The sequence below is a fragment of the Alternaria atra genome, assembly GCF_907166805.1.
Source record: "Alternaria atra isolate CS162 genome assembly, contig: 35, whole genome shotgun sequence".
In the NCBI taxonomy this organism is placed as follows: domain Eukaryota; kingdom Fungi; phylum Ascomycota; class Dothideomycetes; order Pleosporales; family Pleosporaceae; genus Alternaria; species Alternaria atra.
Genome location: NW_025091334.1, coordinates 1,771,232 through 1,785,998, shown reverse-complemented (window position 1 = coordinate 1,785,998; position 14,767 = coordinate 1,771,232). Strand labels below are relative to the sequence as shown.

The 14,767-nt window shown below is 50.8% G+C and overlaps 6 protein-coding genes across 6 annotated transcripts; 3 read left to right on the top strand and 3 right to left on the bottom strand.

Moving 5' to 3' along the window:
- Window positions 1–660: 660 nt before the first annotated feature.
- Window positions 661–1,766, bottom strand: ALTATR162_LOCUS11485 (uncharacterized protein; the record flags this gene model as incomplete). The annotated part of the gene is made up of 3 exons (XM_043319127.1): window positions 661–762; window positions 816–1,297; window positions 1,346–1,766. 3 exons carry the CDS (start codon window positions 1,764–1,766, stop codon window positions 661–663), a joined length of 1,005 nt encoding a protein of 334 aa, XP_043175062.1.
- A 961-nt stretch (window positions 1,767–2,727) lies between these two features.
- On the top strand, window positions 2,728–3,917 carry ALTATR162_LOCUS11484 (uncharacterized protein; the record flags this gene model as incomplete). The annotated part of the gene is made up of 4 exons (XM_043319126.1): window positions 2,728–2,772; window positions 2,827–3,262; window positions 3,314–3,340; window positions 3,394–3,917. The coding sequence occupies 4 exons, from the start codon at window positions 2,728–2,730 to the stop codon at window positions 3,915–3,917; spliced, it is 1,032 nt and encodes a 343-aa protein (XP_043175061.1).
- A 313-nt stretch (window positions 3,918–4,230) lies between these two features.
- On the bottom strand, window positions 4,231–6,411 carry ALTATR162_LOCUS11483 (uncharacterized protein; the record flags this gene model as incomplete). The annotated part of the gene is made up of 4 exons (XM_043319125.1): window positions 4,231–4,847; window positions 4,899–5,662; window positions 5,731–5,780; window positions 5,827–6,411. 4 exons carry the CDS (start codon window positions 6,409–6,411, stop codon window positions 4,231–4,233), a joined length of 2,016 nt encoding a protein of 671 aa, XP_043175060.1.
- Window positions 6,412–7,632: 1,221 nt separating this feature from the next.
- On the top strand, window positions 7,633–9,987 carry ALTATR162_LOCUS11482 (uncharacterized protein; the record flags this gene model as incomplete). Its single annotated transcript, XM_043319124.1, has 6 exons — window positions 7,633–7,695; window positions 7,758–8,447; window positions 8,505–8,824; window positions 8,891–9,020; window positions 9,070–9,287; window positions 9,339–9,987. 6 exons carry the CDS (start codon window positions 7,633–7,635, stop codon window positions 9,985–9,987), a joined length of 2,070 nt encoding a protein of 689 aa, XP_043175059.1.
- A 659-nt stretch (window positions 9,988–10,646) lies between these two features.
- Window positions 10,647–11,585, bottom strand: ALTATR162_LOCUS11481 (uncharacterized protein; the record flags this gene model as incomplete). The annotated part of the gene is made up of 4 exons (XM_043319123.1): window positions 10,647–10,742; window positions 10,798–10,847; window positions 10,903–11,388; window positions 11,441–11,585. The coding sequence occupies 4 exons, from the start codon at window positions 11,583–11,585 to the stop codon at window positions 10,647–10,649; spliced, it is 777 nt and encodes a 258-aa protein (XP_043175058.1).
- An 861-nt stretch (window positions 11,586–12,446) lies between these two features.
- Window positions 12,447–14,606, top strand: ALTATR162_LOCUS11480 (uncharacterized protein; the record flags this gene model as incomplete). Its single annotated transcript, XM_043319122.1, has 1 exon — window positions 12,447–14,606. One exon carries the CDS (start codon window positions 12,447–12,449, stop codon window positions 14,604–14,606), a length of 2,160 nt encoding a protein of 719 aa, XP_043175057.1.
- Window positions 14,607–14,767: the final 161 nt, after the last annotated feature.

The following is a 14,767-nucleotide window of genomic DNA, read 5'->3' as shown; positions in this document are numbered from 1 at the left end:
TGTGTGTTAAGACGAGTCAAAGGTTTGCATGGCCAAGAGATAGAATGGATCGCTGGCTGTGCAGTGCGGATGCAGCATATGCAGGAATGTGTGTGATGGATGCCCAGGTGCGAAAATGGCGGGTGGCAGACTAGGCACTTGCTTAGCGTTCCTTGTGCATCAGCTTGTTTTATGCATGTGAACCCGAGAACAGCAGCCGGGCATTTTCTCCAACATACGATGCACAGGCAGTGCAAAGACCGACTCCAGGTTCTCAAGGTCAACTTACTCTGTTCGTCTTGCTCTCCACATTCCGTTCAAAGACCGACCCCAGATTCTCTTCCTCCGCATCTTGCCTCCGCACGGGAGCTAGGCGATTGGAATTGTGACAAGCTTCTCATTGGCCTAGCGACCAAGTATCCATATGCCGAACCCAGTTGATCAACCCCGACGCTACCTGCCGATGTTTTGTGAGCCGATGTGCGACCGCTGGGATAGGTATAAGAGCAATACCGATGGCATTCTAGATGAGCTGCGAAAAGGTCACTTGATTGTAACAAAGTGAATGCATGTTGGTATGACTGCAAGCTACAAGTGTGCTGGATTCCGTTATTCTCCTCCATGCTTAAATTGAAATACAAATGTCTCTCTAACTGCGATACTAGTTGTTCAGACCATCAACTATAGGTTCGCCTTGCCCTTCTGTTCAGGTACCTGCGTCAATAGCTTGTCACTCTTGATAGCCGACTTCAAGTTATCCAGAACCAGTATCTCCATGTCGCGCTAAGTACAGTTAGCTTGTATCCAGGCTCATCCTACGGAACGATGCGACTTACCTGTGTTTCGTATGTAGCCGTTCCAACGTGAGGCAGCAATACCGCGTTCTCGCATTCTAGTAGTCCCGGGTGGATCTTCGGCTCCTCCTCGAATACATCCAGCCCACACGTCCAGACCTTGCCGCTCTTCAGCGCGTCCACCAAGGCCGCCTCGTCGATCAACGCGCCTCGTGCAGTGTTCACGATAATGACGCCATCCTTCATTGCGTTGAACTGCTCCTTGCCGATGATGTGTGTGGTCGAAGGGTTGAGCGCCAAGTTTAAGCTGAGGACGTCGGATGTCTTGAGCAGTTCCTCAAAGCTCACATACTTTGCGCCGTTCTCCTCGTTACCTGGCAGTTGATGACGGTTGTGGTATTGTATCTTCATGCCGAATGCCTTTGCGCGATGTGCGACCGCCGAGCCGATGCCACCCATGCCTAGGATACCGAGTGTCTTGTTCTTGGGATCGTGGCCGAGGGAAAAGTTACCGCGCCATTTTCCTGTCAGAAATGTCAGTGTTGGCTCGATCTCTAGTTGGGACTACAAACCGTTGTTGACTGCCATGTAAGACTGCTTGATGTTCCGGAGAGCGCCCAACATGAGCCAGATGGCAACATCCGCAGTCGCATCGTTGACAGCTATCGGCGTGCTTGATACCGATATCCCCCTCTTCGTGCATGCTGCGACGTCGATGTTGTTGTATCCCGCGCCGTTGTGGCAGACAAACTTCACACTCTTGGGCAAAGCGTCAAGCAATTCTGCGTTGAAGTCTCCGGTAATCGGATTCGAGTCGTTACTCCGGTAGAGGGCATATACACCGTCGAATTGACCACTTTTGCACTTTGAGATGAAGTCTTCCCGGTTGCCATCGGGGTACTCGTGCAGCTTTGAGGCTACTTCTGAACATTGCTGCCATTCTTTCTGCGCATGTGACAGCTTGCCGATGAGAAGTGCTGCTCGTTGCGACATGGTGAACCTGTGTTTGTGGATGTGCTAAAGAAATGTTTGAATAACCTAAGAGGATGGAGGGGCTAAAACGAAAGAGTTGCCGGGTAATGTTGTCTTGAGCGCAGCGGCATTTGGTAACCTTTTATTGCCCACTGCCCAGATCCACCAGCGGAGCAGCCCCAACCGGTCCATTTCGGACCGAGCTTCCTACTATGGAGGCTCTGGGTGTGGCAATTCACCTCGCTCAGTTGAAAGGCTGGCAGTTTGCTGTCTCACAAGGTCTGTCTGCTTCAAGTATCGTGTTGCTACAAACATTATGGATCGCGATGATGCAACCCCACCATCGCCGCCTCGGCTGCCCCGCCATCGTCATTTCTCAGGCTCCATGACAGTTATCAAACATGAATCTATCAAGCTACATTGGACAATTCCTGGACAGAAACCAGATCACGATTCGTTTTCTGGAAACACCCTCCATTCTCTGCAGTCTTTAGCGTCCAAGGTCCAGCGACAATTCAAGTTTGTGTTATCGGCATCTGACGCTTACGAGCAACGCGAAAGCTTGCAAGTTCAAACGCCGACGAAGCACGTGAGCAGACTAACCTTATCCCCACCTCTCATGACCAAACAAAATTAGTGTCATACTAGCGTATCGGCAATCCATCATCTCCTGAGCCGAGAGGGATGCCGCTTCCAGACTCATGCCGAACGCCTTCGGACACATTAGGCAGCAAGGCAAACATGGAGATGTGCTGCCTACTTCAGCCTGACTGCAAGGGAACAGCAGAAACTCACGAAATTCACGAAACAGGAGAAGTGCATGTATGCGTGGCACGCCTACTGGGCGAGCACTCCAAACCGTGTGAACAGTCATGGATATAAGATCCTGTAGTCTCATAAGATGTAGCATTACAATTCATCGGTAGTAGCACAGCACAGATCTTACATCCGACAGCTCGTTGTCGCAAATTAGACATCGAACATGGAACTCAAGAACATTGCAATCCTTGGTGTAGGTCTATTCTTCGTATTCGCGTCGCGCTTCACTCCAAGTTCATCTTCAATATTAACATGACCACAGCCAGGAGGAAACGTTGGTAACGCCATCATTACCGAGCTCCTCAAAGACGGATCCCGCTTTATGATCACCGCAGTCACGCGCTCAACATCATTCTACACACCAACTTCCACGACCATCACTCACCGCACCGTGGACTATACGTCCTTTGTCTCTCTCCAAACCGCACTCCAGGGTCAGGACGCCGTAGTAAACTGTATCACAGGCGGAGCCACACACTATGAGCCATCCAAACTCATCATCGACGCAGCAATCGCTGCAGGCGTCAAACTCTTTTTCGCCAACGAATTTGTTGGGAATATAATGCGCGAGCAGTTCAAGAGATTGCCAGAAGCGTTTGTAGGCGGCAAGTGTAGAATTCGGGAGTATCTGGAGAAGTTGGGGAAGGAAGGGAAGATTGCGTGGACGAGTTTGAATGGAGGGCCGTTTTTCGACATGTGTGAGTAGCATGTCATTCTTTGGGGGGGAAATACTAATTTGCTTACTACAGGGCTGATGAAAGGTCCCGCAGGCTTCGGTAAGCCATCTCATGCATCCTCCTAAACCTACTAGCCTCACCTCCCATGCCAGACATACCTAACCACCACGCCCGCATCTATGGCACCGGGAACCAACCCTTATACTGGACCCCTCTCTCCACAGTCAGTCTCGCAGCTGGAAACATGCTCCGCAACCCTCTTCCTATCCTCAACCGACCCATTCTCATCTGTCCCTTCCCATCCGCGTCCAACCTCACGCAAAACACGCTGCTTCGCACCCTGGAAAAGCTTCTTGATACGGCGTTCAGCGTTGAGCACGTTGATATGGACAAGATTCATCGAAATGCTTTGATCGTCTTGGAGAAGTGGAAGCAAGGGGGCGAGCAAGAAGAAGGAAAAGCGCAGATGGGCAAAGCGATAAAGGGGCTAGCGGTATGTCACCAGTTCTATGAGGGTGATGACGATGCGAACCATATTGGTCAAACTGTTCAGAATGAGATTGTTGGTGTAAAGGCCATGCAGGTGGAAGATGCAGTAAGGGATGCGCTAGAGCATTATGGGAAAGAGTGTCAAGTTGTTCAGGGTATGTTCAACGTGGAGGCTTGTGAGATCTGAGTTTTGTACCACGACTAGCATGTCGTTCAGGCTCATGATATCATCAACATACTTGTGCTAGGAACGGAGACAACAAAGTGAGATTACATTCGTTAGCCTCAGGAGCATAAGCAAGTTTCATGGAGAGAGCATTCGTATACTGCGCTGTATGTTTCTCGATGCTTTACAACGTACAGAGAGACTGTGAGTGATGATTACTCAGCAACACCGCTGTCTATCTATCTCTCGCTTGGAATAACCGTCATCAAACGACCCGTGTCCACATCTTTCTTTATACACTGTGATTTTGTACGCACGCGACATATGATTACAATTAGTTACCACTGTATCCGTACCCTTGAACCCCGTCTTGGCCTCCGCTGGGGCCTTGCTGCTGTCCCAGATCGAGATCCTCAAACGCCGCCGGATCCCATTCCCACCGATCGAAAGTCGCTTCGTAAGGATTTCCATAGAACAGGTTCAGTGGCTGGCCAAAATCCATAAGCCCTGCATTAGGGCCGTTTAGATATTCACTCCCAGAGACATCGTTGGAGTGGAAGCTGCCTGTGGTGGATTGCGAGTAGAAGTCGTTGCTATTGAATGGGTCAGTGCTTGGCCATGCTATACCCGACTGTTGTAATGCAAGGGGACCGTGCGGATGGTATTGCTGCTGCAAGTCAAAGGTCGTGTCTTGTGTATCGCGTTGCTGTTGATGCTGATCAGTCGGCTGTGGCTGGGGTAGTTGTCGATGGGCCGCTTCTTGTTTGCTCTGCTTATTCAACACTCTAGCCACAACGTTGTATGCACTCTCGCTGACTGCGTCATCGGACTTCATCGAACTCAACCATCGTATAAGCTTGTCGATGCAAGATGTGATATGTGACTTTTCGACCGTCAAGTGAATACCATCTAGCGACATCTCAAGAAGTAGGACCGTAAGGGCTTGCATGACTACGCATGATGATTAGCCATGCCGATTGCTATAGGATCTTAGAGACTTACTGATATGAACAGCACACCACCACGGACCGTTCTCGTAATACCATGCAGGGTTTGGAGGGTCTTGCAACATGGAGGTGATATCTAAAGCCGCACCTATGCAGGCCTCTGCAGTTTTCTGGTTGAATCTAACCGACTCTTCACTCTGTTTCTTTATGCGCAGGTCCAGCCGGCATAGACAGGGCCGAGTGATGCAGATCTTGGCGTTGTGGTATAAGAGATGAAGTAGCAGCTGCTCTCGACTCAAATTGTGCTCTGACGTAGCGGCGGTTGCCGCAGCTGGACTTCGATTGAGGGAATGTAAAGCCCATGTTTCCAACTCATCAGACAGCGAAGTGATCTCCTTCTGCGCAGCCTTCCAGGACTTGGCAGACTTTTGCGCGGAGTACAGGCCTGATAGAATCTTGTCCATAAGAATGTCGAGCCTAACGTAGGCTACATAGAATGGATCTACGCCCCTACCGGTTGCGGGCTCACCAGCAGAAGACTCGGAGACCTGGCTTACTGCAGGAGATATGATGGTTTCCCATGACGGGGTCTCCATTTCAGTTCCTTTTGCGCCCGGTGGCGGTACTGTACAGTCTAAGGCACTTACAGTGCGAGGACGTCCCGTTATTGAAGTAAGAACACATTCAATGGAATAAAGTGACCACCAGATCTGGGCTAGTGCCTTCCTCCTCTTAGGAGAGATGGAAGGATCTTCGTGTCTAAGATGCAAACCTGCAGCTTGTGCATGGCGGATGGCGATGCCAATCATGTACCAGGCTCTGTCACCTCATCGTTAGCACGCGTACATTGTGCAGAATTGGTTGACATTGGTCGCGATGAGACATACCTGCTGACGTGGCCAATTGTCAGATAATAGAGAGAGAGAAGACCGAACGCCTAGAGCAGCATCAGAGCTATTCGTCACAACTTCACAGAAGCCTACCTGTATCAGCATTTGATCGGGCTGCGCAACTAGAGTGTTGATGGACTGAAGCTGCAGGAGGTGTACCGCCCTCCACATGTACACTAGATGGTCGTGGTCGTCTGCTCGCCATTCTGCACCAATGAGATGTGAGTAGCGTGCACTAATAGCGAAAACAAGGTTCATAACAGCTTTCCACTTTGGACATACGACCAATCTAGGGCTACCCTGATCCCTGGTGAAGAACATTTGCAGTTGAGCTTCGAATATGTCGTCTAGAATTGGGAACGGACTGTGAACGACTGCTTTGTAGTACTCGAACAGACTCTCAGCCGTATCAGCAGAAGGTACGACATGTGGATCACCGATATCGATGTCGATGTTGGACTTGTCAAGGTAAAAGTAGTAGCCGGAGGATTGATCTTGATCGGGGGGATGCCGATTATCGTTGTGCCGTTGACGGCCACTGAGCGCTTCAGCACGCTGGTTGAAAGCATCTCCCGCAGCACCAGGAGGCCCATATGGCAGACCAGAGGGCTCGCCTTCGGGTTGTTCGATCTTGGTTTCGAGGGCTCGAAGCCACTGGACGTGCGAGTTACGGCCCATGTAGCCCGTGTTCTCTGCCTCATCGGTACGGAGAATGTCCTCCTGGACAAAATCCAGGTCTTCGTTGGAGCCGACGGAAGCCGAGACGTGAGCTTCTCCGCCGTCTGCAGAGGTGGTGCTCAAAGCGTCGTCGTGGGCATGTGGTGATGAAGCTCTTCTGGCGCGCTTGCTATGCGACAGCGCAGGGGTTGCTGGACCAGGCGGCGTGTCATCTTCGAAGGATGCCAAGGTATCCTCGACTCGCTTCTTGCTCTCATCGTCGAGCTGGCTGCTAATATCGATCAAGAGTGCGGTCAGGGCGTGGGATTTGCGCTGAGCACTTTTACAAATCAGATGAAGATACAAGGCAGATGGGCAGTAACATGAACAGACCCTTTGAGGCGGTCCTTGCGCTCCAGGTCGTACTGACACTCATGGCCCTGTCTTTGACAGTTGATACAGCGGGGCCGATTGCCAGAGCATTTGATCTCTGGGTGTAGTCAGCAAGCCGAAGTTGGGCGATATGTGGACAAGAGTTGGGGGCCCACTTCGTTTGCGACACTGGGTACACTAGAGCGGATGTCAGCGCCGGCCCAATCACCTTGGGCTGAGCACTTACGGCCTTGCTCACTACTTCGCTGCGGACCCGAGGCGTTCGTGTGGCGGGTGGCATCTGGTAACCATGGCCAGGTATTCTTGGTATGGCAACTTTTGCATCTCTGGAGCTGGAGCCCTCAGGCGGATAGCGGCTGTTGTCCATTCACTCCGCGGTCAGCCTTTGGGCTTCGGGCGTGTCGTTGGATGTGAGGGTGATGGGGAGAAGTCCGTGGGCACGTGCGCAACGGCAGACGCTCGTGCAAGCGTAATCGATCAGGTCAGGAATGTATACTTGATGAAGGCTGTCTGAAGCAGATGCATCGTGATGATGGGACGAGTAGCATTTCTAGCACATAGCCTCTAAGCAACGACACCACAAGGTACAGGCGGGCAGTTTTCGAGACGAGCAAGTCGCTGATTAGACGAGGGAATTTGTGCCGTGCCCAATGGGCGCGCAGGCAGTGACGTCATGTTGTGGACATGTAGGCAAGCACGTAGGCGAGGGGAAGGAACTCCTGGAGCTCTGGACCACCCACATAAAATACCAGATTGCAGCGTGCGAAGTCACTGTCCATGGACAAGAATCTGCCCCTCCCCGGGTCCCGATCGGGCCAGCGTGCGGCCTCTCTTCGGCGGCGTCCTGCCATGAGCCTGCAACGTATTGTGGGCGCAGGAGCATGCGAAGCTTGTCGCGGCCGCATCACAAAGGTAAGGCCGCGCTGATCATGCGTGAGCTAAATCCACCCACGCATCTAATCTGACAGGCGCAGTGCTCGATCGAACGTCCCCAGTGCTCAGAGTGCCGGAAGCGGCACACGCCATGCAACTACACTCAGCCCTCGGTCCGGCCCGTCGCTGCCAGGCGCAGATACCGTGGTCAGATGCAGTTTCACCCCCAACATGCACTCGAGCACATCTTGGCCCACCTGCGCTCCCAGCCCCGTGGTGTCGCCCACGATCTCCTTGGCCAACTTCGTCGCGGCACCGATGTGAATACCGTCCTGCGCTTCATCGAGTATGGCAGCCTCCGCCTGCAGCTCATGCTGGTCCCAGACACGACGTACCAGTTCACCTCGCCATATCTTGCTGACATGATGCCGCTGTTTGACGATACTGACAACCCCTACCTAACCTCCAGGCTGTACAAGGCTCTCTCGCAACAAACAGCCCACCACGGTACCGAAATACGGGAGCAGACGTACCACGCCATCTACCATGTGCCGTATCCCGGCGCCCGCATGTACGATCCGCGCCTATCTCCAGATCTGCTGAAACCGTCCAAGTGGACATCGATAAGCGACGACGACGTCTTCCTCACTAACCTTCTCGAGGTTTACTTCCTGTACGAGTTCCCATTATGGCCGTGTTTCCACAAGGATCACTTCCTCGATGATATGATCGCCGGAAGGACTGATTACTGTTCAACGCTTCTTGTCAATGCCATTCTCACGGCAGCTTGTGTAAGTGCTTACCCGCATTTGCTGTGTTCGCTTACTGCCAGTTAACACCATCAACAGCATGGCTTGTCCACGCTTCCTCAAAGGTCTGAGTTCTGGAACCCCAACACCTATAGCTACCGGTGTATGGCCAAAACTAGACAGTCATGGGAGCTAGAACAGTCACAGACTGCATGTAGCATTACATCTGTCCAAGCAGCCACCATCCTAGGCCGAGTATACTTCGCCAACGGCATGGACAAAATGGGTTGGACCATGTGGTCTCATGCCCTAGCGCTTGCGGATAGGCTAGACTTATTTGATAAGACCGCCAAATACAAAAACGAAAAAGAACGCGTTTCCAGAACCATCACAGCCTGGGGCATCTTTTCACAGCAAGCGTATGAGCTTATACGACCCTTATTGACCCTAACATGATGTCGAGGCAAGCTCTAATGCTGGTCCAGGTTCTCTTGCTTCTACCTCATGAAGTCACCATTGGCGCGAATTCCGCCCGAAGATGGCTTACCCGATTATCGAGACGCACACCACTTCTTTGGCGAAATTTGGGTGAAATACCCTCTTGCGACAAACCTGGTATGTTATCACCTGCTTTTTACTTATAATCCGGTTGACAAACCAATAGACCCCCATTTATCTTGGCCAGACTTTCCTGGCGCTCATCAAGCTTAGATACATCATGAATGACATAGCTGGAAAGGCTCTCCCAGAGGACAACGCACAGAACAGTCTTGATCTTCAGCAAGCCGGCCGCTATCATGCTATGCTGATTCAATGGTTCCGTGATCTGCCGAGGCCGCTGCAGCCACAGAATGCAGCCATGCCAACACAGCTTCTCCTACAGTAAGGTTTGACGTGTCTTTCGCGTGCGAATGACTAATCTTTGAGTTACAGTATGCAGTTCCATAACCTTGTTACCATGACTTTTCAGCCGTTCCTGGAACACGAGACGTCTTTCAACATGCCCAACAATAGGGGGGCTTTCCAGGAGTATGCTGGCTTTAGTCCGAACCGATTGTATACCGCCTCCAAAGCGAGCCTCCAGACGCTTCTTCACATGTTCTACCACCGTCACGGCTTCGACGCATACTACATATTCCTGCTCCAAGTCCTCGTTCAGCTAGGCTTTGACTCAATAGAGCGTCTGCGCTCCCCGGAAGCGCAACAAAAGCATTTCCCGACCATAATGAAAGCTACAAGAGCCACCCTGATACTGTGCGCCAAGGGCTTGCGTGACCAAGGCCGTAACTTCTTCCTATCCGAACTTGTATTTCGCATTCTGCGCGACAAGATGAATCCTGTGGATGTCAAGCTGCTCAAGGACTGGGCGCAAATCAAGAACGAAGATAGGAGGGAGCAATCGATGACGGAACATATGCATGGCGAGTACCCTGTAAACGTAGAGTCCATTACCTCAGATCCGAGCGAACGACGTCTGAATCGGCTATTGCAGTCCATGGGTAACCTCAAGCTTCCCAACGATACTGCTGAACAAACTCAGCAAGAGAGGGCATCTAGGACGTGGCGAAGCATTGTGTTTTGACCGCAGCGATGGAATGGTGGGGATAAGATGAGATGGAAGTTACAATCAACATCAGATACAATATACGATATTCTTGTCACAGTGCCGGTTACGACTCTGCTTCAATGTACTAGATTGTGATTTTCTCTCTTTACACCTGTTCGTCCACACACATTCAAGAACCGCATAAACCTCTTATCTTGACACAGGTGATTTGCTCACCACTTCCCAATCACATGTGCGGACTTGCACGCCACTAATCTTTTGATCATCAGGCAAACTCCGATGCACTTCCCAAGCGGTCGGATGGAGATCCCGAGCCAATAGCATGTCCATGTGCGTAAACAGACAGCCGGCGTTTGCTGTGGGAAATTTTCTGCGCTATCTAACCCTATCTTATGCATTCGAATCGAGAAATTGCGGCGAATTGTTGTCCTAAAACGGCAGCATATGCCGACGGTCGATGTTGCACCGCAAGGTCCAGTCTAAATCGGAACCTTGGATCGGGACTTGGAACCAGTAAAGAGCCCGGGCTTTTACGGCGTGCAGGTTCCGAACACTCTTACACGTTACGATCACAAGGTGTTGCGCATAAAGCCAGGTCTACAACGAGGTCTTGATTTACCACTAGGAGCGCGCAGCGATGTCTACTCTCAGTCTCCTGCATATCGTCCGTCTCTTCAATGGCTTTTCTTCTTCTTCATCGCCAACTTTCTTTCACGCTTGTCAGCGATTCGTTGGAATATGCTGCCATCGTATACCGCGCGAATGTCCTCCTTGTCATTGTTAGTATCGGAAGTAAACCAACAGATATTCTGACATGTTTCATACCTTCATCATCCGACCGTCTTCAGGCCAAAGCGTAATATACGTCGCAGTCCCTATTCAAGATTAATACCACCCCTCCTCATGACGCTCAAGAATAAGTAAGCTTACACTCGAAGATGAAACCACACATTCCGATCGGATCATTGATATTCCTCTGCCCCTTCAATACGTTCACAAGATCTCCTACTGTCAAGTAATCTCGTCCATCGGCATACTTTGTGAAGATCTCCTCAAATTTCGAAGGGATAAACCTTCCTTCGGTGTCATACGTCCCCGTATCGCTACCATGTCGAGCTCTATGCACATTGTGCAAAAAAAGACGAAAGAAGGGATCCGGAAGCCATCCTGAACACGTAGGATACGAGAAGTTGATATGGATAACCAAGACGGCGAAAGCAGAGAAGAACAGACCGCAACCTAGGCGGTAGAAGCCGACGAAAGTGTCTTGTGGCCAAAGAACACCATCATGATCGCGGTCGAAGAAGTCGCAGTGTTGTTGCAGGACAGTTTGATGGGAGTGCTTCTTTGCCCAGTCGTCTTGCGTGCTGCCTTGCGGCGTTTCTTCTGACGGAGCGAGATTCGCGCGCGCAACCGCTATTTGCAATTAGTCAAAACGGCGCAATAGTACCGTGACGTGTGTGCGTACCTGCATGTTGGAGACGAGAGCTCTTTCCATTGATGTATGGTTTCCTTTCTTCGGTAATGGGTACGTTGTGGATCGAGTAGACAGGTACCCCAGCGTCTTCCCCACATTCCGCATGTCCATCGAGTCCATTCATCTTTGCAATCATAACGGCAACTTTTTCGGTAGTAAATTAGGGAAGTTCGCAAGAGACAAAAGACAGCAAGATTGAAAGAAACGCCCTAGCTATTCGCCTTTTTGCCGTCACAAAGACTGAGCCGCATGTTCCTATTGGATCAAGGGCTCACCATGACGTCAATGACTCTGGAAACTGTCTTGCTTGGTATGGCAGTGCAATATCTCAAAGAGTTTCACAGGACTATGGGGTACGCTCAAGAATATTAAAGTTGTCACTATCGACAGTGTAATGTTTGTATCGTGGCAAGGGGTGCATGCGTGTGCATACATGTTGCACGTTGTTTCGCGGCTGCTATCTTTCGAAATGCAGTTCCGCGGCTAATCACCGAAAGGTAATATTACTCTCTGAACCACGCCTTGACTTGATCTTCAGGTACATCTCAAAATTAGACCATTCGCGGATATCCTGCATACACATGTCTACTGTTAGCGTAAGTTCTATCCTGCGCCTTGTACACCACAGGAAAGCATATGCACGAAACATGAAGCTCGATTGTCACACTATGAGCGCGCTATCTTCAATAGTAATTCATATAATTGTTATTATGTGTTAAACGTCTTAATTTGAACGGAAAGTCTCAGCACGCATTCAGCGTTCCAATTTTAGGCCGAAGGTTTGCACTGCTGATCAACCCAGCAGATCCAATTCGGCTAGCGCGATCTCGCTGATGAATGACGCGCATGCACGGGACCGCGGGAATACGCGCTATCCAGATGTCGCGTCTGCATCGCATTCCTCTACTCACGATGCCGCTGCATTAATGCCATACCCTGTTATATTTTTCCCTTTTTGAGGATTGCTTCAACCAACTGGTATGAGTCGTCATCCGACATGTCGTCACCATCGCCCGAGTTCCATTCATCGCAATTCTCGATAACCTCGCCGCGTCGCATACCCAAATCCAAGTTCACGTACAAGCAGCTACACCAGCTCAAGACCTACAGCCCACATACACCCCTCCGCGTAATTGCGCACGTCGATCTCGATGCATTCTATGCGCAATGCGAAACCATCCGCCTCGGCATTGATCCGTCCAAGCCCCTCGCAGTCCAGCAATGGCAGGGCCTCATAGCAATCAACTACCCCGCGCGCGCATTTGGACTAAGCCGGCACGTCACGTCTACGGAAGCGTTGAAGCAATGTCCCGACCTTATATTACAACATGTTGCAACGTGGAAGGAGGGAGACGAGAAATGGGCATACCATGAGAACAGCTTCAGGGACATGGCGACGCACAAAGTCAGCCTTGACCCCTATCGCATGGAGAGCCGCAAGATTTTGAAGTGCATCAAGGAGACTTTGCCAGAGAAGGAACAACGTGTAGAAAAAGCGAGTATTGATGAGGTCTTTATGGATTTGAGTGCACAAGTGCATACTATATTGCTTGAGAGATATCCTGAATTGAGAGGGCCTGCGCCCTACGATGACCCAACAGAGCGACTGCCAAAAGTTCCTACAACTGTGTTGGACTGGGCGGCCGATGCGCTCGTTGAGACGGGCGAGGAAGACGGAGAAGATAGGGATCCAGACTGGGATGACATGTGCATGGTCATAGCATCAGAGATTGTACGAGATGTCAGGAGACATATCAAGGATACATTGGGCTATACCTGCTCTGGGGGCGTTGCGAGGAACAAGATGCTGTCAAAACTAGGATCAGGACACAAGAAGCCGAATCAACAGACCGTCATCCGGAACCGCGCTGTCAAACACTTTCTTTCCGATATGAAGTTTACCAAGATCCGAATGTTAGGAGGCAAACTAGGAGACGAAGTCGTCGCCCTGTTTGGTACAGATAAAGTCAAAGACCTCGTGGAACAGCCATTGGACCAGCTGAAGAAGCTAGGCGATGACACGGGCAGTTGGATATACTCTATAATCAGGGGTGAAGACAGCAGTGAGGTCAACCCGCGCACGCAGATCAAGAGTATGCTCTCAGCAAAATCCTTCAGACCAGCTATCAATTCGTTCGAGCAGGGTGTAAGGTGGCTGCGCATTTTCGTGGCCGATATATTTTCACGATGCGTGGAAGAAGGTGTACTGGAGAATAAGAGAAGACCCAAGAGCATCAACTTGCATCACCGGCAAGGTGCACAAACACGAAGTCGGCAAGCACCCATACCCCAGGGTAAACCATTATCAGAAACCATACTGTTCGATCTCGCCAAAAACCTTCTAGCTCAAGTCGTCGTTGATGGGAAAGCCTGGCCCTGCGCTAATCTTTCCTTGAGTGTTGGAGGTTTTGAAGATGGCATCACGAACAACAAAGGCATTGGCGGCTTCTTAGTCCGAGGCGAGGAGGCAAAGGCCATGATGTCGACTGGCAGGGTTACCGTTGGTGGAGGCGAGCCACCTGCAAAGCGAAGAAGGATAAAAGGAAACATTGCCAACTTCTTTGGCCCAAGAGACGAGAAGAAGAAAGATTTTGATGCCGCAAGGGCAGTGTTGTGGAAAGCGCATACCGAGTCCACACGAGATGACAGTGGAGATGAGGCAGAGGAGACGGGAGAAGACCACGATCCATTCCAAGCACAACAAGACGATGAAGCAGAGCGACCATCGACACCAACCTTAGACCACCAAAGTTCGGATATAATCTTTTATGCCCCAAACACACCGCCCTCTGCCCAACCTCAGCCTGCTTCTCACTCTCCCCCACCACGGGATCATAACCCAGTGACACCGGTTCCTCGTACCAAACCCCCAGCTCAGCAAAAGTCTCTTGATACTTATTTCTGTTCCCGTTGTAACCTCCACCTCCCACCAGCAGAGAAAGCCGAACACGAAGACTACCATTTTGCCCTCGATCTATCGAAGGAGATGCGAAATGAAGAGAGGAATCCTACTCCGGCTCCTGTAAGAAAAGGCGGTGGGTCAAAACCTTCTAGGGGACGGGGACGGCCACCGGGAAGCGGAGTTGGGAGAGGAAGTGGAAGAGGAGAAGGGGTTGAGAAGGGACAGGCGAAGCTGGCTTTTGGGAGAGGAAGTTGATGATTGTGAGTGGATTACTCTACGTTGATGTTTGAATGATGATACCTACTGTTTGGAAGTGAATGCTTTACCTTTCGAGGCCTTTTGCACAATTCAAATGCCGCCTTAAGCTCCAGAGACGTTGATCATATGTGTGTGTGTGTACTCATTTGGTCAATCTC